Source organism: Lissotriton vulgaris, chromosome 2_1, assembly GCF_964263255.1.
Source record: "Lissotriton vulgaris chromosome 2_1, aLisVul1.2, whole genome shotgun sequence".
In the NCBI taxonomy this organism is placed as follows: domain Eukaryota; kingdom Metazoa; phylum Chordata; class Amphibia; order Caudata; family Salamandridae; genus Lissotriton; species Lissotriton vulgaris.
Genome location: NC_141687.1, coordinates 1,904,542,849 through 1,904,564,890, shown reverse-complemented (window position 1 = coordinate 1,904,564,890; position 22,042 = coordinate 1,904,542,849). Strand labels below are relative to the sequence as shown.

The following is a 22,042-nucleotide window of genomic DNA, read 5'->3' as shown; positions in this document are numbered from 1 at the left end:
GAAAACTAAAACCATTCATCAATACTGCTGACCTCAAAACAGCAGTCCAGGCCTTGGTCATCTCGAGGTCTTAACGCAGCAGCTAGACTCATAACTGGGTCTAAGAAATTTTACCATATCACCCCACATTTGAAAGAGATCAATTTTCTTCCATACGAAGCTAGAATCTGGAATTCTCTTCCATCATACATTAGAAGAATCACCTCCTCTGTGCTATTCAAAAAGGGAGCTAAGTCCTTTCTAATGAGCAAATTCCTCCCAAAACTTTTGGTGGTATTGACTATGGGTTTAATTGAACCCTGCAGTCCATCTCTCGTTCTTCGTATATCGGCTGATCCTGTATGATTCATGGTACAGGATAATAGTCCTGACAATCTTAATCATTGGTATTTCGGGGCATCTAACTCCAGGTTGCTATGATTAATTGACAAGTTCGGCCAAACATCCTCAAGAAGTGGTTGGTTATTCACATAATATTGTTTCAAGAACCTTAACTATGCAATAATCAATATTTGTATTAATCGTTAATGCAAACTGAATACCACTTTTAGAACATTCACTTAAATGTGGTAGCCCACTTACACCACGTATAACGATGGAAATGTAATGCTTTTGTACTTGTGGGTCATGTTTGCGCTATCGAAAACAAGGACCAAATAAATAACAGTTGTGCATAGCTGCCAGCCCCCATCCATTGTGGAAAAACACAAATGCAAATAAAATATAAAAACAAACCCATCTTTCTAGAGTGACTTGTGGTGTCCTAAATAGTGAAAAGTAAAAGAGCTTTCTTATAATCAAAATTAAAGACAGGGTTTTTAAATAGGTCACTCAAATGAGTGAAAGGATCATTCTTAAGACTTCTACCTCGAAATTACGCACCGAAATGCTGTACCTGAATTAAGACTTTCCATAAATTCTCTAACTTTTACTGAGTCTGGTAGTTATGTTATTTTAATATGTTATATTAATATAACTTACTATAGCCACGAATCACACCCGAAGAGGCACTGAAGATAAACACAGGCAGGACAAAATGCTGAAGATTAAAATGAGACTGTCTTAAGCAGTTTGCTGAATTTAACATAATCAGAACAGATACGAATATGGTAAGGAAAGGTATTCCAATAGCACGGGCCAAGTAAGTAAAAGACCTGCCACCACTTCTTGTCAGAGCAACACGAGGAACGGTAAGTAAGGCTTTATCTTTGGAAAGGAAATTCCTAACTGGACAATAGTATTTGAGTTTCTGAAGTAGATAACTAGGCCCTTAGCCCATTAATTTGACACCCACATTTTAAGGATTGCCCTTTTCTTAATTGGCCGCCAATATATGGCTCTCAACTGAGGTTCAGACGAGGAGCCAAAAGGGAGATTGCACACAAATGCGGCAGTATTTTGGATCACTTGCAATTTCGACATTAACCCCTTCACTGCGGCGGCTATTCTGCTGCAGTGCTAAGGGGGCGTGGCGGCCGCGCGGCGGGCGCATGCTGGTGACGGAACCGCTCCGTCACCAGCCGTGCCATGACGGCGCGGTTCCGTCACGGCCCCGCCCGCTCAATGGAACGTTCAGCGCAGGCGCGGAATCCGTGCCTCGCAGGCGTTCCGAGCGGGCTGATGACGGAGTGATTCCGTCACCAGCAGGGGAGGGGTTAAAGTCTCATTTGCTGATGCAAGTAGAGCATTGCCGCACTCCAATATGCTAATAATCAGAGTCTGCATAAGGGTCTTCCTGACTAAATGTGGAAGATAAGGAAAAGCTTTCTTCAGAAGCTGCATCATGTTGAAACAGCTACCACTAGTAGCTACAACACTGTATTTTTTAGATAAAGACTGGTCAGTTTTAAGGCCAAGATTCTTAACTACCCGTTTGGGCGTTGGAGCAGGATTCAATTCAATAGGCCATCACTCTGAGAACCAAAGTTGCTGGGCATTCCCACACAGTATGATCTCTGTTTTATTTAATTGCAAACAGTTTGTTACCACCCAGTCTGCAATTGCTTTCATGCCATTGGAGACAGATCCTTTTCTTCATCTAGATACTCATCAAAGGAGATAATAAGCTGAGTATCATCGGCGTATATCATTTCAAATCCAAAGGTTATAGCGATGGTAGCTAGAGGGGCCATATAGATGTTAAACAAGTGGGGTTCAAACAAGAGCTCTGCGGTAACCCCTTACCAATCAGCATGATGTCAGACTTGAAAGTGCTGAGTGAGAAAGTCTGAATTCTATTTCCAAAGAAATCTTGGAACCACTGGAGAACTATACCAAAAATGCCAACCTCATGCAGCCTTTGAATCAACCTGGTGTGGGACAGGTTGCAGATAAGTCCAGCGATACCAGCTTGGATGGAATATTTTTATCCAGGGAGAGTCTTATGGAACCAATAACCGCAACCAAGGCAGCCTTAGTACTGTAAGAGGATCTGAACTCAGATTGTGTTGAGTCCAAGATCTGATTTTCCTCATGATAGGATGAAAATTGAGTATTTATGAGACCTTCGAGCGACTTGACCAGTAGCAGAGGCAATGAGATAGGACGATAATTAACTAGATTACTAGGATCAACATTAGCCTTCTTTTGTATAGGTACTACATGTGCTGATTTCAAAGCAAGGGGAATCCTCCCCGTGTCCACAGATAGATGACGCAGGGCTCAGACAGCTGGTGCAATTTGGTGAGAGAGTAGAGCTGTACTCCATGGAGAACATAGATCAAAGGTGAGCCAGATTTGGTTTTTCCAAAGTTTTTGAATCTGGGTGTCCTTCCCAAAGTAGTATGGTAAGCAGACAGGTACTGACCACAGAGAAATAGCACTATGACTATGTCAATCAGTCTAGAAAGCTCAACTTTCACGTCAGGGACATGTAGGGGAGAGGTGTGGCGCCGCAGCCAGGGCGACTGGCGCTGGAATCTGGGGATTACGGTTCGATCGCCGGCGGCAGATTAGCCCAGCACCATGTGACTCTGGGCAATAGCTAGTTTAATCTTCCCGATGGCACCTAGCGCCTGGAGACCCTTGCGGGTGATTGTTCGAGCTTTACAAATGTGGATCATTATTATTATTATTATTATTATTATAGCGAATGGCACTCATTTTTACCTGTACGTTTACCTGTCAAAATTAAGCCCATCATGCAAATATTGCATTGCTTACAGTCAATCTGAGTATCTGTCTGCACGAGATACTTGGTGCAAGTAGTCCTTTGTTTACATTCTGTATGTGTGTCTGTCTGCAATTTGGAGTATGATGTAAGCAGTGTCAGTTATGTTGCCTATTGATATGTCTGCCTTTGGCGCATGATTTAAATGACTACACCAGGCTAATAATGTAAATGGTGCAATCTTTACAGTTTGTCTGTGTGTCTGCTTGCACCAGTGCAATTAGTGCATTGATTACAGTCTGTGCGTGTGCCGCTGCACTATGCACATGATGCAAATGCTGCATTGTTAACTCTGAGTGTCTGCTGCTTGGATTGTGCACATTATGCAGATAGTGCATTCTTTACAGCCTGTCGGTTTGTACTAGGCACATTATGTAAATAGTGCATTCTTTACATTCTGAGTGCCCGTTTGTACTGCGCACATGATGTATATAGTGCATTATTTACAGTGTATCTTATACGTGGCTATACTCGGCCCATATTTTTTTATGGTGCATTGTTTACAGGTGATCTTTGTGTCTGGTTGCACTAGGCACATGATGTTAGTAGCGCATTGTTTACAGTATGTCTGTTTTCTTGGACAAGGCTCATGAGATGTAAATACTGCATTTTGTGTGTCTGCCTGCATCATGCTTCTGATTAGATTTAGTGCATTGTTTTAGATATGTGTCTCTAGCTACGCGAGGCAGATGGTGTTAGTTTACAGTGCATTGTTTAGAGTCTAATGTGTGTCTGGCTGCAGTAGGCTAATAGTGCATTGATTGCAGTCTATTTGTCGCCCTGAACCAGGCTCATGATGTAAATACTGGCCTTATATAGTCCTGTAAAGCTAGTGGTATCTTTTTTACAGTCTGCCTCGCTTCACCAGATTGATGTTGTAAATAGCGCTTTGTTTGCACTCCTCTATGGTTTTGTCTGCACGAGGCACCCTATTACAGTATCTCTGAGTATCTGCCTGAAGTAGGTATATGATATCATGAGTGCACCTATTGCATTCTATCTGAGTATCTTCCTGGAGTAGGTATATGATATCATGAGTGCACCTATTACATTCTATCTGAGTATCTTCCTGGAGTAGGTATATGATATCATGAGTGCACCTATTACATTCTATCTGTGTATCTGCTTGGAGTAGGTATATGATATAATGAGTGCACCTATTACATTCTATCTGAGTATCTGCCTGGAGTAGGTATATGATATCATGAGTGCACCTATTACATTCTATCTGTGTATCTGCTTGGAGTAGATATATGATATCATGAGTGCATCTATTACATTCTATCTGTGTATCTGCTTGGAGTAGGTATTTGATATAATGAGTGCACCTATTACATTCTATCTGAGTATCTGCCTGGAGTAGGTATATGATATAATGAGTGCACCTATTACATTCTATCTGAGTATCTTCCTGGAGTAGGTATATGATATAATGAGTGCACCTATTACATTCTATGTGTGTATCTGCCTGGAGTAGGTATGTGATATAATGAGTGCACCTATTACATTATCTCTGAGTATCTACCTGGAGTATGTGTATGATATAATGAGTGCACCTATTTCATTCTATCTGAGTATCTGCCTGGAGTAGGTATATGATATAATGAGTGCACCTATTACATTCTATCAGTGTACCTGGCTGAACTGAGTGCATGCTAGTTAGTAGTGCATTGTTCAAAGTCTGTCTGACAACACGTGACACATTATGTAAATGGTCCTCTATTACAGTTTATCTTGCTGTCTGCCTGGACTAGACATGCAATGTAAATTGTCCAGTCTTACAGCCTGTGTGTCTGTCTGCACCAAGCACACGGTGCAATTAGTGCATTATTTAGAGTGTGTCTGCTATGTGCACATTATATAAATGGTGCATGGTTTACAGTCTGTGTCTGAGTGGTTGCTTGCATTGTGCATGTGATGCAACTACTGCATTATTTACAGTACTGTCTGTCTGCTGTAGGCACATAAATAAATAGTGCATGGTTTAGAGTCTGTGACTCAGCCAGTGCTAGACACATGATTTAAATAATGCATTGCTTCAATCTACAGGCGGGTCTCGCTGCACTAGGCATATGATGCTAATAGTGAATTGTTTACAGTCTATCTGCTTGTGTAACTGCACCAGGCACGATGCTAATAGCCAAGGCCACTGGAATTATGATGATGGAAACGCCGCATTTCCCGGATAATCAGTCTTCTGCAGCATAATCAGCAGATTTAACAACAAAAATTGTTTCTAGCTCAAATGGATGAAAAGTTACTAACAATGTGTCAACACGTTTTGCCGCACAGCGGAAGGCCTTTCTCGAAAGTTAACTGGTTACCTTTCTATTGCTTATTGCTATATATGTGAGTGCTACACCAATAATAATAAAGTGAAATCTACGCTTAGACAGAATTAACAAGCGTATAAATGTCAAAATAATCAAGTGATACAATCACAAAATGTGCTGCATTACGCCGCATAATTTGCCTTTTCTCGCTGCATGCTTTGGTCAAACCCTGAAGCATAATTTCGTCCTTCCCTCACACATACATCCAGTGGCCCTGCTAAAAGTGCATTGTTTACATTCTATCTGTGTCTGACTGCACCAGGCACAATACTAACAGGGCGTAGTTTACATTCTATCTGTGTCTGACTGTACCAGGCATATGATACAAATAGTGCGTTGTTTACATTCTATCTGTACCTGACTGCACATGACACATCATTCAATCTGGATTTGTAAAGGGCGGCTGCATCACCTGTGAGGGTCTCGAGGCGCTGTGGGATCATGCTGCTAGAGGTGCGTTGTTTACATTCCAACTGTGTCTGACTGGACCCGCCCCATGATACTAACAGTGCATTGTTTAAATCCTGCTTGCACCAGGCTCGTGGTGTAAACAGTGCATCGTATATACTCTATCTGCGTTTCCGCGTGCAGCCTGCATTTGACTGTAAATGGTACACTGATGCACATAATGCAAATTGTGCTGATAAATGAGACATGTGCAAAGGGAGAGCTGGCCCTGCTGGTTTTGTTACCTTCAACAAGGCATGTAAAATGATGTATAGGCATCAAGGATGTGTTTGACCAAGAAATGTGTTAACCCTTTTCTAGGATAGTACATGGGCTCTTTTTGAATCATGTTCTCAGTAGTAGTCTTATTAAGTAAGTATTGACTTCTGTTTCGTGCTCGTTTTGACTAAATTGTAAGAGAGTTGGCATATTACTTTATTTTTCAGTGCATCCCTTCCCGCCTGGAAACGCTTAGAAACAAGCAAGTTAAAATGTTAAGGCTACAATATTAAAACAAGCATCTTCAATGCAATAGGTCTCGCATTTACGAGAGTTTGTGCTATTGGCAGTCTAAATAACAAAGCTTTTTATTTATGTGTTGTTTTCAAAACAGATACATAAAAGGTTTTGTCATTTACAATGGCAATAGCTTAAACTCTAGCAAATACGAGACCTATTGCATGGCAAATGCGTTTGGCGCCCGTGTTACAATTTTTTAAAAAAAGTATTAGGGGAGAGAGTAGCCACAGAGCTATTTGAGAAACTAGTGCTCAGAGGCGGTAATTAAAGCCTACCAGTACCAACACACGTACCCTGGGGTGTCACCACGGGAGGTTATAAAATGAGGCAAGGTGGTACTGAGGAGGGATTACTAAGCCTATTGGCCAATGAACAGCCACAGTTTACAGTGGACAATGACACAAGCCAATGAAAAATATGGGCGAAGAGTGGGCGGAGCTTCAATTCCCTACCTAAATACAGCAGACGTGACCTAAAAATTGACATTCACTAAGCCATGAATTTGAGGCCTTGTCACTTAAGCCTACCACTCTGTCATTGAGCCATACTCAATACTATTTACTTTGGAACCCCGAGTAATAGCTTTCCGCTGCCCAACAATAGTTTGAAATTCCCGGATTTCACAGATGTACCCAGATGGTCCTTCTGATAACTATGGGGATCCAGAGTACAAGGTACTGCTCAGAGCTGGAACATTCCGTGGGTTTTGTAACCCTTTTGTGTTTCACTTTTGGATTTTTTGTAGAGTGGTCATCCATTCTTAGCTCATTAGTTAGATGGTATATGTCACTTGGTCCATCCCTGAACTCATGGACTAATTTAAAAGCCCATTGCGCCGCCGGAGCGTCACTTTTTTTGATGGAAAGGTGGCGCAGTGTGCCTGCCCATATATAGAAGGCTGCGTAAAGTCACCCTGCATGACTTTTCATGGACTTGTAAATAAGGGCCCCTTTCACGCATTTCTCTGCGTGAAAGGGACATTCCATGGGTGTTGCTTTTGGTGTTCACAAGCAACATCCAAGGAACCTGACACATTCCCAGATTTACAAAGTGTCATAAACCTGGGAATGCGTCAGAATCCTTTGCCTCACCATGGGAGGCGTAGGAGTGGTGCAGCAAGGAGAAATAATTTGTGGATCATTTACAAGCCCCTAGCGCTGCCATTGCTTCACTTTTTTCGACACAACGGTGGCATTTCATTTGCTCCATATTTACAAAGGTTACAGGTGCATCACTATTTATCTGGATACGTTGGTTTTGCCAGGTTCTAAATTGGCTGTGTCGCGTTAGTTTTTAATGCATGTAAGGTAGGCGTTCCGTTGGAAACTCCCCCATAAAACCGAAGCGTTTGCAATGCGTCAAAATCTCTATGCCTGTAAAATCCAGGCGAAGGAATGATGCATTGGCTGTTGAAGAATTTGACGAGCTGAAGTGACATTAAACAGTGTAATCTGCAATCCAGTCACATCCCCTCAACAGGTAAGTGCACACCTAAGGTAGGTAGCACAGTACATCTCACATTGCATAGCATTATTGACTCATGTCTCATATAAGTAGGCATAGTGGCACACATAAGTAGACTATGCCCACTTGTATGAGTGACATCCAGGACTAATACAATAAAGTGCAAGGTGAGTTTTTCACTTTTTGACACTCTTTTACATTGGTTCCCATACAGTAGGTTACTTGCTTCTTAAACTGAAGCAACACCTCTTTTATGATGCATTGCTGAAGTGGAGACAGTTTTATGACCAACTACAACAATGCACACATTTTGCACCAGATGCCTTGCGGCATCCATCTCATGGATACGTCAGAATTTCTGACGTATCCATAGGACCTTGCACCATGGAGCCCTGTATTGTAAATGAGGCGCATCTATGGCGTTGTAACCTATTTTGGTGCAGGCGCTAGTAAAACTTACGCATGGCTGCTTTACCGTGAATGAGGTCCTCTTATTTCTACTCGTTTTTTAGGTCTCGCCTATGCACCACGCATGCACTGCATGGGAGACCTTTAGCCGTTGTGCAGCTCTTTTTCAAAGCACATACTCGTGCTTGTGGCGGCACACGCCTTGCGGGAGTGCGCAGCGGCACGCCACAAGCACGAGTATGTGCTTTGAAAAAGAGCAGACTGCTCTCTCCAGTGCGCGCACACCACTCGCGGGTGCACCCCTCCGCCTCTCTCTCCCGCTGCAGCACGAGGCGCGCACACTTGTTTTCATTCAAAATGGAGCATCAAAAGTGCAAGAGCCCCAATCTTCAGTAAATACCTTTTAAAAGGAAGTCATCTTAAAATGTGTTTATTTACTTGTCGCGTATCAGATCCCTCAAACTACTGGGTTGCAGATAATGATAATGAAGGGTTTTGCTCTAGCATCTTCAGACGGTAGTGACCACAAAAAGTAAACAGCAATGTTTTCATTTCCTGTTTTCCTATGCTTTCATTTTTCCTTTGTTCTTTTGCCTAACTTTTTCCTTCCCTTTTTGTATTTCTGCGTTTGTTATTCTTCCTTTCGTTTGTTATATTTTCCTTTTATTTCTTTGTTTTTTATGTGCATTTTGATCTGTTTCATCTTTTAAAAGGCTTGAGATTCCTGATTTTCTGCTTCCATATTTAAAATCACCAAACAATGTTTTCGTATTGCCGCCCTCCACTTTCATGCTCTGATTTAGGGTCTTTAACGAAGAGGTTCAAGAGGTGAGTAGGTTTGTATATCATATGTTTAATTTTTTATCGATCATTTTATAGGTTGTTTTGGCATGGAAGAAAGCCTCTTTCATGTTGTCTAAGTACAGCATAAGATGACACAAATAAATTAGTAGAGCAGGACTTAGTGTGCTTATGTCGACTTTGTTTGTGTGCCAATTCAGCTGATTCAGGGAACAGAAAGATGTGCTTCTTTCCTATATTTCCAAAGTCGCCGTAAAAAACATACTTTAGGGTGAAAGGTGGTTCTATCAGCCTGCTTCTTTTGCTTCTGACCTTATGACAGCTACTTCTGATCTCTTTTACGTTTTGGTGGCTCAGCAGTGGAATTTTGTATTTTATTTATTGGTATTTTTAAACGATACTACTAACATTTCAAGCAACAAGCCATTCGCCAATCAATACATGGTCTTCGATACATTTACATGCCATGTCAAGTACAAATGTTAGTACATGCGAATGTGTTCCTCTGCATTCCACATGAAAAGGCTGAGATCCTACGTGCCACAAAAGACATTTTCCAAATCCCAAACGACAGTCTAACAAGACCCACACCCTCTCCCCCCAGTCTTGGTATAACAAGCATTGGCATAGCCAATAGGTCTCGCCTTTGGGAACTTATAAGTGTTTAGCCATGCAACAGTTACTGTTGTTGCAGTAAGGATATTGTACTGCATAACTAAATACTTATAAGGTCCCAAAGGCGAGACCTATTGGCTATGCCAATGCTTATTGCTCTCTCTATGTAAAAGGAGCAAAACATCAATAATGATTGTTTTTGTGCAGGAAGGTGTCCCTTCCTGCACAACAACAATCATCCCTGCAACACAGGCACCCTTGCACCATGGCACAAGCTGTCCGCTTTTGCACAAAGCTGCTGTTTGTGGGCCGGCGCAGGGGAGAAGGACAGGAATCAACCAATCAGGATTTATAAAGCATGGCTAATCGCCCGATACGGTATCCAGGCATATGCTTGCCCCGGAGGCTAATTCGAACAGCCAGGTCTTGATGGCCATTCGGAATTCCGGAAGTTTGGTTATGGTACGGAGGTGCAAAGGGAGGCTGTTCCAGGCTTTGCAGTGATGTGGGAGGAGGGTCCTCCACTAGATGTGGGGAGTATGGGCAAGTGAAAGGGAGGCAGAGCGTAGTCGTCTCAATGGTTGGTGGTAAGTTCAGGCAGAGGTTAATGTATGCTGGTCCTTGGTTGTGTAGATCCTTGTGTGCATGGATCAGTAGCTTGAACTGACATCTCTTCTGTAGGGGGAGCCAGTGGAATTTCCTGAGGTGGGGTGTAATGTGGGTTCGTCATGAAGGCTGAGGATGAGCCTGTCTGTGGAGTTTTGTATGGTCTGAAGTCTCTGTCGGAGGTGTGCAGCGATTCCTATGTAGGGGGCATTGCCGTAGTCCATCTGGGTGGTGATGAGGGCTTGTGTCACGTTGCGTCTATTGTAAGTATGGCGAATTCTTGCCCTTTTATTTTGACGTACTGCAGCACAGCAGGAAGGCTTGCTGCTCTGCCGTGCATCAAAATATAGTAAATGAGGCCGTCAGTGTCAGCCCGACTTTGCCTTATTTTGAAACATCAGAGCCTAACGAGAAGGAGACAGGAGGTGTAAGCGGTCACACAAACACATATACACATCTGCACTTCTCGTTACAAGATAGCCCATTCTGAACCTTGAAAGGACTTCCCAGCAAAATCCCAGCCAAAGGTATGGCACTGCACCCATGTGTGTATTTTTACATTTATTAATTTTCCTCTGTTTCACTGGAAAAACACTTAAATTACAGACAGCCTCTACATTACAATATCACTTTAAAACTTTATAAGAATGTTTTCAAAAAGAAGGCAGAAGATAAATCACCGAAGATAAAGGAACTATGTATAGGCGGATTTTGCACAATGTACACAGTCTTTGTGCAATCACTCAAAGTGAAGGGAGCCAATGGTAAAAGTGAGCTGATGCAGTGTCCCATGCTGTGTGCTCCAATGGGTGGAGGCAAAATGTATGTTTATTATGTTTGATTTAAAAATAAATACCAAAAAACAGTAGTCTGGCAAAACAGCTAATCCTGCTTCAAAGGCCAGACGTAAAATGGTAATGGGGCTAAAAATATGTACCTAGTTCAGGCCCAAGTTACATTTAAACAGCCCTGGACAACACCAGGATTGACATAAAGTGTACCAGTGCTACTAGGAGGTGAGGGCAGGTCGAATGAAGGGAGTACTTCTAATGGGTGCTGCTTACTTCAATTGTAACATTGTCCAACAGACAGATGGTGGTAAAGGCTTCAATGTGTCACTCGTGCAAGTTAGTTGGATGCCTCTGTGGGGAATAAAGTGGTATTTCTCTAGTTACTCTTCTCTCCAGACACACTGTAGGTATTGTACACGTTTTCTATCACTCTGTTCACCTTTGGGACGAAGGAAGGTGTGGGATTGTGTCTTATGCATCGTCTGGATTTGTATAAAAAGCACCTTCACAGTGAGCTGTGCTGTGACAGCACGTTTGTAGGAAGATACAGATTCTGTTACTCCTCACTGGTCTAGGTATAGCAACTTCAGAGAACAGATACTCTAGGCCATTCACCCAGTCTTTGGATATCACTGGCCATCTTTAAGAGTTACCTTGTACCGGTGCTTAATTTGAGCTGGTGGTTTCCGGTGCACGGCTCTGGCACTTAATTGTCAGTGTCAGCTCTAGTGACAGTACATCATGTGGTGGCGCTGTCTGTCAAATGCTGATATCAGCACAACAACAGTGCTTCATAAGTCAATATACTTCAAAATTAATAACAAATGTCACTTATACCATTATTATTGCTTTGGGTGGTCGGGGGCAGTTTAAATTGTCACACTTGTAGCAGTGCGATGGTCAGTATTTGTGTTGGTTCTGTCATTGGCAGCGCTGGCAGGGGCAATGAGTGGTGCAAGCTGCAGTGGCCTCCCGAGAAGGGCTCTGGCACTTACTTTTTCTTACAAATAAAGCACTGCCTTGTACAGGTTAACTGTGGCACAAACTACAGATAACCTGAGCAGGCACTGAGAGTCTGATTCGTATAGAATGCCACAAACTGGAAAGGGGGCTTACGGAATTAAATGCTCACTGCTGGCATCTGCTGTAATACTGAGGATGAATTCCAGCAAAGCAGCCTCAGCCTTTTAAGGTCCTAAATTGAGTATGATTAAACTGGGTAAGGGCCACACCAGGTATGTAGAAAACTTCAAAAGAGGCCAGTGTTTCTAATGGGCAGGTACTGTCCAGTGCTGTGTGTCCACACTTCTTTCATTTAATAGGGGGGCACCTACACGTTTCAGCAGTGCTACAATACATTTAATGGGAGAGTACCAATACTTCTTTAGAGAAAAAAGGCACTTGCAATAGTAAGTTCCAGAACTTCTCTGGTTCCATTTACAGCACTGAAAAGAGCAGGAGTTCAGCATGAAGGGCACATAAATTAAGTTATTATATGTTGGTGCCACTACTTCTGGAAATTCAAGTGTACACCCAGCCTAATAACTGAAAAATCTTTGCCAATCAGGCTCCGTAGTCTATTCACCGAAGCTTGACGCCCCGTCTTGATCAGGGCTGACTTCTTTCCATCCAATATAATCCAACAGCATTTAAAATGTGGCTTTCAGCACCTCCACCCTTGTTCAAAATAACCGTGAAAAGGTGAGTGAAAGTGGAAAGTCTGACCTCGGTTGCTGTTTACAATGTCCTATCCACCTGGCAGTGTACTCCAAAGCTTGAAGACCTCTTTTGGTAATTGCTTCACCCTCATCACCTGCAGCTATACTACTCTCCTGACAATTTCTATCTTTTGATTGCTGCCAGAGTCAATAAAGAGGCCAAGCTTCCAATAAGACTGGTGTTTCCAGCAAATCCGTGCACATGCAGGTAATGTGGGTGTGCAGACGCATTGTCGACTGTTTTAAAGGCCTGAATAATATTGAAGTTATTGAGAATCCCACAAATTGGGTGCCTTGAAAATATCCCCGGAAGTCCACCTGCCCCTGGTGAGATCTGTGCGTGACCGGCAACACACAGTCTGGTGTGTGCTGCGAGATATAACACTGTCAGTGTTATTAATATGTACTATACATTTGCCACTGATATTCATAGGGTTATAATAGCCTAGTACATTTATGGTGTATATCAGGATCCGGGCAATTTCTAGCCCATCGAGCAGACTTCCTTGAGACAGGGGAGGTTTGGTATGCCTCGTCTGGTTTTAAGAAGGAAAGTGTAAAATAATGGCAACGAGTCCGGCCAGTTCAGTCCTCTGTGACAAAGGCCAGGGCGGTGTGCTGTTTGCCCACTGCTTTTAAAAGCTCTGTCTTCCTCCAGGGCTAACCATCCAGCATCTGGTATGCACCCGAGAGACCTTGAAGGATGGGCCAAAGTGTGTATATACCACGTGACGCGACTGTAAACCCCAATTGCATATAATTTAAGAGCAGTAAAGGACTCATGGGTGTGGGATCAGCTGTTAGAAAGAAAGCCATCACCAATACATTCTGGTTCAATAAACCGCAAGGCGCTAAACGCTGGCTTATGAGTAACAGAAGGCTCATAAACTCTGCACTTCACTGAGGCTGATAAGACATCAACATGTAAAAGATGCCCAGTGGATATAAAGCTAACTTGCATTAAGGCAGGACATTATTTTGGGGCATTTTAATTTAATGATACCCATCTGTGAGCAGCAGGATTCTGTATGGGGCCATGGAACTGGGGACAGTAAAGTGTAAACCATAATACTGTAGGCCGGGTTGTGGGGTTCTAAAGGGTAACACAATGGTGACTAAATAGATGAGTGTGTCTGTCCTTGTCGGTAGTGGGGAAGTTACAATATATGTCACCCTATTCTGACACATAGGTCACACTCAGCATGTTTACATCAGTGGTGTAACACAAAATGGTGGGGCCCTGGTTGAAAACACAAAACCTCTTACTTATGCTGACTGCTTCACAGATAGATAGATAGATAGATAGATAGATAGATAGATAGATAGATAGATAGATAGATAGATAGATAGATAGATAGATAGATAGATAGATAGATAGATCGATCGATCTGGACCCATGTGCACTGCAGGTGCATGTGCTATGGATTTGCAAGAGCATAGCGGACAACTCAAACGAGTTAAGGAATTCTTATTGGAGATTCTACGCCCAGAGCAGACAGCCATGAATATGATATTGTGTGATTTTGGTAACAAAATCAAAGCCTTATACTCCCTCAAAAGCAGTAAGGCCATGTCGTTTTTGGGTTTTTTTAAAAAAACATTTTTATTTTAACTCGTTCGTGCACAGAGCAACACAGCATGTTACAATCATAATTCTTAAGAGTCATAAAACAAATATCTTCAGAATATAGACCAGGGACAATGCAATACAGTATCATTTCGTAGAAACAGCAACTATTCGATGCCATATACTGTACATCCCAGTAAATAATAGAATCTAAAAGAACAGCATCAAACACCTATACAAATAACCAAAGAACTCCCTCCCTCCAAAACCCCAGGGTCAACCAGATACACCCCACCGTCACCTATATATCCTGAAAATCAGTATGGAACCAGTGTGATATCTCAATTTCACCATGTGCCCCCTAAGCCACCCGAGCGAAGTACCCACCCTGTCGTCGTGCTCAGATTGCACCCCCAGGGTCTCTTCGGTATTCCATGAGGGGGAGGCTTCAACCTCCTCCCGAAGCGGGGCCTCCAGAATCATTCCCTGCCATGCACCCACATCATCTTCTAACTTGTCATCTCTTTGGACCCGTCTCATACGTACTACCTCCGCCGTTGCCCACTCAACCAGGTCCCCGGCCTAATTCTTTAGTGTAGGTGGCTGCGCACTCATCCAATGAATCGCCACCCACCTTTTTTCCAACACTATGCCCAGCTGCAAAAATCATCTTGAAAGTTTCTTGCCCTTGGGCCTAGAGATAAGTCCCAGTAGTACCTGCCTACTTGAGCGCTGAAGTGACCACCCAGTTACTTGTTTCAAATGATCCAATACAGCCACCCAAAAGGAGGTCACCATAGGGCAATCCCATACCATGTGAAGGAACCTGGCATCAACATATCCACACCTGGGGCACTCAGAGGACCTATCAGAGTATATTTTGTGTAGTGTATATGGGGTCAGGTATGTCTGGTGAACAATATTATATTGAAGTAGTTTGAGCCGCACATTGGAGCTAATTTGCCTGACTTCTATATGCACCTTTTTCCACCAGTAATGCCATGTCCCTTCATGACAGCCTGGCCCTGCTCTTGATCTTCTGACAGCTTGTCAGTGAGAGGTGACGAAAATATGGCGGAAAGGGTTTGTGAAGAAGACCATACTCTTGTGAAAACGGAGAACATATTTGAAGATCCCAGCATGTTCGCCATCGAACTGAGTCCTCCTATTTCCCCCAAAAAACTGAACAGAAGATAATTCTCCAATCACCTGCGTACAGGGGACTGAAAGCGTTTTTGAGCGCCTCCTTTCAACTCAGGCGAGCCTGCACATGCAGGGTACTTCAGAACATAATTGTTCCCCCTATGATGTTCTGCATCAAGTAAATTAAAAGATGAGCTTGTTCTCGGTTCATTTATTCTGTGTTTTTGGATCCGGCAGTCTGCTCACTAATGTGAAGTTGAAAAGAAACACAAGATAAAAGGTAAAGGCACCCTAGACCTGCACATGTATATTCAGTTGTTCTAGGCAGTATAAACAAACAATGGTAGTGCAAGAGCTGGGAGCCTGACCTTCCTAGCTCCCTCAATGTTTTGGATAACAAAAATTATTACAAAATTCAAAAAAGCTCAGCACATACCCATATATTTAGAATGTTAAAAATGCTATAGTACAATCTATAATGTTCAAATAAGAATCAGTATCAATCACAACCACTGCGAATAAACTCCCAAAGGAAAAATCAATTTGCTGGAGACTTCTGGTATGAAAAAACTTTCTTCTTCCTTTATTTTGATAGATGATGTTTTATTCAATTTTTAAAAACATAATACATAATCATAGCCAATGAAGTTGAAAAGAGTAGGAGAAAGGTTAAATATTTCAATTTACATCTTTTTTTTTAGTTCAGAATGTTTTTATTGAATTTTGGCAATGGAAAAGACACAAAAGTACATACAGAAACATTGGATCCTCATTATGAGGCCCTGGTTTCCTCAGTTATAAACAAAGCTCTGCTTCCGTCATAGAAATGGAATATGACAACAGGTAGTGCTGTCAGGGCGAGCGTGATGGCTCCTTGCGGTAGTGTTTCCATACAGAGGCCCTTCCCCAGCTCCTGATACACAAGGGGGTATCAGGGACTATAAGCAGGTTCAAAGTTAATCAAGACTGAACACTTGAACTCTACTGCGGCTCCAGCCCCCCCCCCCCCCCCCCCTGTCCATGTGTAGTCGATTCCAGTTTTGTGATGTTGTGGAATAAAAATCCGCCCTTCTGTTAGTTGTTGTTGCGCTGTTCACGAGATGAAACAAGGCATTGTGGCTGCCTGCACTGTCTCCGAGATGAGGCTGCGATGAATCAAGCATTGGCGTAGATGGCTTCAGGAACTTTGGAAAGTAAATGGATTGGGGCACAGACTAGGCTGAACCGCAGTGCTGTCAAGGTATTTCGATAAACCAGCAATTTGTGATATCCTGCAACAAACAAGTGTTCAGGAAGGTGAGGGGACGCGGAGGGGAAAGGGGCAGACATCTCGACTCGTATTGTGGTTCATGATTTAGGGCGATGGCAAAGCGGCCCCCCAGTCAGCAGCACCTTTATAGGAGGTAAAGCGCTGGGGGTGGGTGTTGGGGGTGGGGAGGTTGAATGCGTGTAGATGTCCAGTTGCATTAACCGTATCTTATATAACACTTACCAGCAAATTAATTCTGCTCACCAATTGTACAATACATGTTGGGAGGAAATGCTGAGTCAGTCACAATTCTGAATGATTGTTCTCCTTTATGATGATTAAACATTATGATGCGCAGTTTACACAGATCTCTGCAGCAGGCGCCCAGTTCTCTGAGCTACCTCTCGACTCTCCTTTCGTGCAGGGCTTTCCTATCAGTGCGGCCCAATTCCGACTATTTCGACCGATACGATGTTTCTGTCTTGAGCTTAGATCTACCGAGCTCTCAGCTGTTGGCAAGGATAGCGCTGGGGGCTACTTTGTCCATCTTGATCAAACCCATAGGAGGGAAAAACATTCTGAAGAGCGTCTATTTTTGTTGATGTTGTACTGTTTAGACCGGTTCTTCGAAGCTGTAAGGAAAGGAAAAGACGGCTTTGGCGCAGCCTAAGCTCGTGTCCTGCAGGTGGTGCTGTGGTTTACCTAATCTTCTAGCGCATTATCCAGTTTATATCAACTGCAACCGAAACCCGCCTCGGGGCCGTCGGGTTTAGCTGCCGTACAACCCCCCATTAAAATCTCAATTTGGGAAAATTGATTCTCCGTCCGTGCAATTGCGATGCGATTAGTGCAGCGGGCAGCAATCAGAAATCTCATCTGTGCCTCTCCAAACTCGTGTGCCGAGGCCGTGCGTGACACCTGCCCACCCGGGGCCTCGGAGCCGCAATCAGACTTCTCAATGTGAGTCTCCAAACTGTGCCGAGGCCGTGCGTGACACCTGCCCACCCGGGGCCTCGGCCCTCGGACGGCATGATTCAGAAGTCTCACCTGTGCCTCTCCAAACATTTGTGCCGAGGCCATGCGTGACTGTTCCCATGAGGCACAGGGTCAGACTGGTTTGCATATAGCCTTGTCTGAACTGGGGTGGCAGAGTGGGCTAAAGAACGGTGATGGATTAAACCCAGATCTTTTGACTGGGTGTGAGTGTTTGATTGGTTCAGATGCTCTGTGCGTGACACCAGCCCATCGGGGCCCTCAGTGTACTAACAACTGTTTATAGCACACGATCGGCCACGGTCTATGGCTTCTTAGCGCTCGACACAACAGGTATGGCTACTTTATCGTTCCATGTCACTCGAGTAGTCTGATGTCTTGTCTCAGCCCAATGCATGCTGGGAGTTGAAATCGAGTGAGTCATATCCATTGGCCTTGTACATTTGGTTGCACTGAGTTTTTACAAGGCCCAGGACTGGAAGGCGGAAGGGAGGTGTCCTGGAAGACATGGAATCACATGCTAAATAAACTATGAGTATTGTATACCTCATGGCTACTCGTTTTTTGACAAATGAAGGGCAAAAGGCGCAGTGAAGAACGCATGGTAAAATTACCTGAATTACCTCACCCACCAGGCATTCCTTTTTCCACCCTTGTACAGCTATATCGTCCAGTCAACCTGAAACACGTGTCCAGTTGTAGATTTCTTCTATTAATCAGTACACCTATTTCATTTGATTGTAACCATAATTGGCAAACATCAAACACAAAATCCACAGACAGCTCAAGACCAGCCGCCCAGTGTGGTCACATGTCGTCATATTGCACCAAAAGTTAATGTTTCAAAAGAAAGCGTCTACCTAGGGCTGAGACCAGAGTGAGACGTGAACCAAGACGTGAGGCTCACACCTAATGAGTGATATTTGATATGCGTGGCAGATACTTGGGAACACCTGGCAAGGCTCATATCCCTTGCCTTTCACACCATCTCTTGGTACAAATCACCCTCACCGCTGTCAATTCAATTGTCAAGGCAGGGGATGGAATAGTTGGCATTTTTTTTTTTTGGGCTTGTGGGTGCAGCGCTCGTCTGGTGCATGTCACACATTTAAATGGGAAGTAAGGCAGGATTCCATTCACACATGTTCTTTGCGTTGTCTGTGAGATTTTGTCTGCCTTTCCCCTGATGACTGTAACAGGTGTGACCTTGTGCAAGCAGGTCTGGTGTTGCAGCACTCCATAAATCGCACGGTGATCGCTCGAGCAGACACCGGAGACGACTCCTAATGTCACAGTCACGTGCACAGCATTTTGATTTCAAGAATACCCCATAAAAAATAATATTTTGAGGAAAATCAATAAAAAATTGAGGAGACAACGATAAGAGGAAATTACAGATATGCTTTACTTCTGCTATTTGTCGGAAACCGTGATCATTTAGACTTCTGGGAAAATATTGAAATATTTAGCAACTGAGCCCCCACTAAACATGTGGATGCGCGATGGGGAAAGGTCTCTGTGATTCCATATATTTGAGACTTCGGCAGCTGATGCACTGCACCATTTTTTTGCACCCAATTTTTCGCCCCTTCCAAAAGAACCCACCCTGAGCTTCTTGGACCACTCTTTGTATTCCACCTGAACGCCGATAAAGAGTTCATTGCCATCATATTCAAACATGCTCTGGAGAGCATTTCTTTTAGTATTGCCATGTTCGCCCGAAAATGCGGCATATTTTATGCACCACTTTCACTGTGTTAAAAAAAATAAGTAACACGTTGGATGTAAGAGATTTTAACATTTCTAAGACCCTTTCATTTGCTTATGCTTGCAACAGAGGTGATAACAACCAAACAGAATAACCTTCAAACGTGACAGCATTTATGCTTCACACCTGCCGCAGTATCTACTTAGAAATATGTCCCTGAAAATACATGTGCTAGTTGAATTATATAATGTGCCTGTAGAAAAAAAGCGAGGCGAGGGGAAACAGAGACTAACTCTATGCCTTTCACTCTCTACACTTTAATTAGGCCGTAACAAATCAGCTAATATATGTACTACTAGAAGCCGACAGCAGGGCATGCAGCGCTATGTAAATGACTGCCAATAAAGGAAAGCAACTGTAACCGAAAAGCGAGTCGGTGCTGAGGTTGGATAAACCTTAATTGTGTTGCAGTGTGACCGAATCTAGTGGCGACTGTACGGGTGCAGGTACAGCTCTTCGGAACCACGCAGTAAAAAATAATAACGCAATCATGCGCATCCCAAGGGAACGGGCTCACCGTGAAGCGGCGCGCGATTCTGATACAAGTTTAAAGGCTCCGACGCAGCATTCCACTGTAAAATTCGCCCTTTCTCTGCTCCACGCGCCGCATCACCCTAGCCTGGAATTTGATGAGACTGGCACACGAAACCAGAATGCGAACATTATCTGCAAATATGGCTCTCGGTGTCTATTTAAACATTTTAAATCAGGGGCACGCACTGACTTCTGGGGGGAAGAGGGTCAGAATAATAATATACCAACGTTTTACTAATTCGTTTCATTACAGATGTAGCATTGGCACTGGCATACAACATCTAGATCAAAACAGTTGTACATATGACCATATGGTACATTAGAGTGATTTACACATACCAGGTGGCTGCGTGTAGTGTGAGTTGGGTATGTCCTTCTATGAAATAAATCAGCACATATGTGTGAAAACCACACATACTTACTTATGCTCGCAGCACACCTTTGAAACCAGACCTTCTGCAATGTTAGCGACCATTACTGAAATAGAGAACATTTTCTATCTGTATAGTAAGTGGCAGGTGTTCCTACCCATTACGGTTTTCCAAATTCAGCCGCTATGAACATGACCCCTCGTGAGGTCAGGTCCTAAACATACCAAGTCCGGAAACTTGACCCAAGCAACCTTGGTCTGCATTTAGTGTAGCAAGAGACGGAACTATATTAGACCTGCGCTCCTAGGGTCCGAGACCCAGACTTGAAACCGGCGCTTTCATAAACTGGATTCTGGGACACTGACCCCTACATGTCATTTTCTGCACTCGGGCCCTAGCAACTCCACATACTGGACCTCAATTTGTCCTAAAAAGTGGACATTGAAGTTCAGAATTGTGGGACTTGAGTATCGAGTGGCTGGATGTCTGTTCGTCTCCCTGGGTGTGAGTGAGGCAGTCCCACCATAAGAATGTTCATTTCCGGGAAAGTCGCCAAGCGCTCGCCAGTGTACCTTTGAAATTGACCTTCTCGTGCATGACCCACCAAATTCAGCGTGCACAAAAAGGACTCTGCGTGTCAGAGGTAGAGACTGGCACACCTGACCTGACTCTCCTCAAGCCACTTTAAAAAAATGAAGCAGGGAAATTGCGTCTCAGATTCCCAACAGCGCATCTGTTGAATGCGCCTTCCCTGTATCATTTTTCAGTAACTGAATGTTGCAACATTGCTTGGCCCGGGCCGGGAGGTCGCCCAGCACAGAGACGCATGCACCCACATGCAGCGTCGAGAAGAGGTGTGCGTGTGGGGACTGTCCACCTGAGTCCTCATGTCCCTTCCACCCTGCTCTGATTGCGATGGCAGCACCGACCGCCACCCCCTTCCACCTGCTTACCTTGGCGGCTGCATCAGCCTGTGCGGCCCTCTGGGGTGGGGGAGGGATGACCTCAGCGCCGAGGCTCGGGGCTCAGAGTTCCGTCCGGGGATGGCTGCACCCCCCTGCCATGGATATCCGCCGAGCGTCGGTCTGGGTGTGCGCCGCACGTCAGACGCGGGGCACGCGGGCACTGCGCCGCCGACTCCCCTGCATGTCTCCGGCAGACAGCGGCGCTGGCTGTGGCGCGAGGCAGGGTGTGAAAGGAGAGTGATTTGCCAGGCTCTGCTCCAGCAGACAGATAGCTGAGGAGACAGACAGCGCTCCCCTCCCCGGCCGCCGCCCCCCTCTGCCCCGCGCGCGGGTGTGAAAAGGTTAGTTAACGCGCGCGGGAGGGAGAGCGCGGGGTAAATACAGCAGCTGAGGGATCCGGAGGAACGGGGGGAGGGGGGAGCAGAAGCACCGGGATACTTGCCTCGCCCTCCCTTTTTTCAGAGCTTCTCCACACTGAACGCTGACAGACGAGGTGGAGTAACCGAACCAGCGCACAGGTTGTTCTGGTGTATTTCACACGAGGTGTGCCGAAGTGCAAGACGAAACAACCGCGGAAATGA

The 22,042-nt window shown here is 44.2% G+C and overlaps 1 protein-coding gene across 1 annotated transcript in view; it reads right to left on the bottom strand.

Moving 5' to 3' along the window:
- RGMA (repulsive guidance molecule BMP co-receptor a) overlaps positions 1–21,820 on the bottom strand; it is a 91,744-nt gene extending 69,924 nt beyond the window's left edge. The window contains exon 1 of the mRNA XM_086958089.1: positions 21,450–21,820. Coding sequence (XP_086814215.1) covers positions 21,450–21,463 — 14 coding nt within the window. The 5' untranslated portion in view covers positions 21,464–21,820. The remainder of the gene's footprint in view (positions 1–21,449) is intronic.
- Between the last annotated feature and the right edge of the window lie 222 nt (positions 21,821–22,042).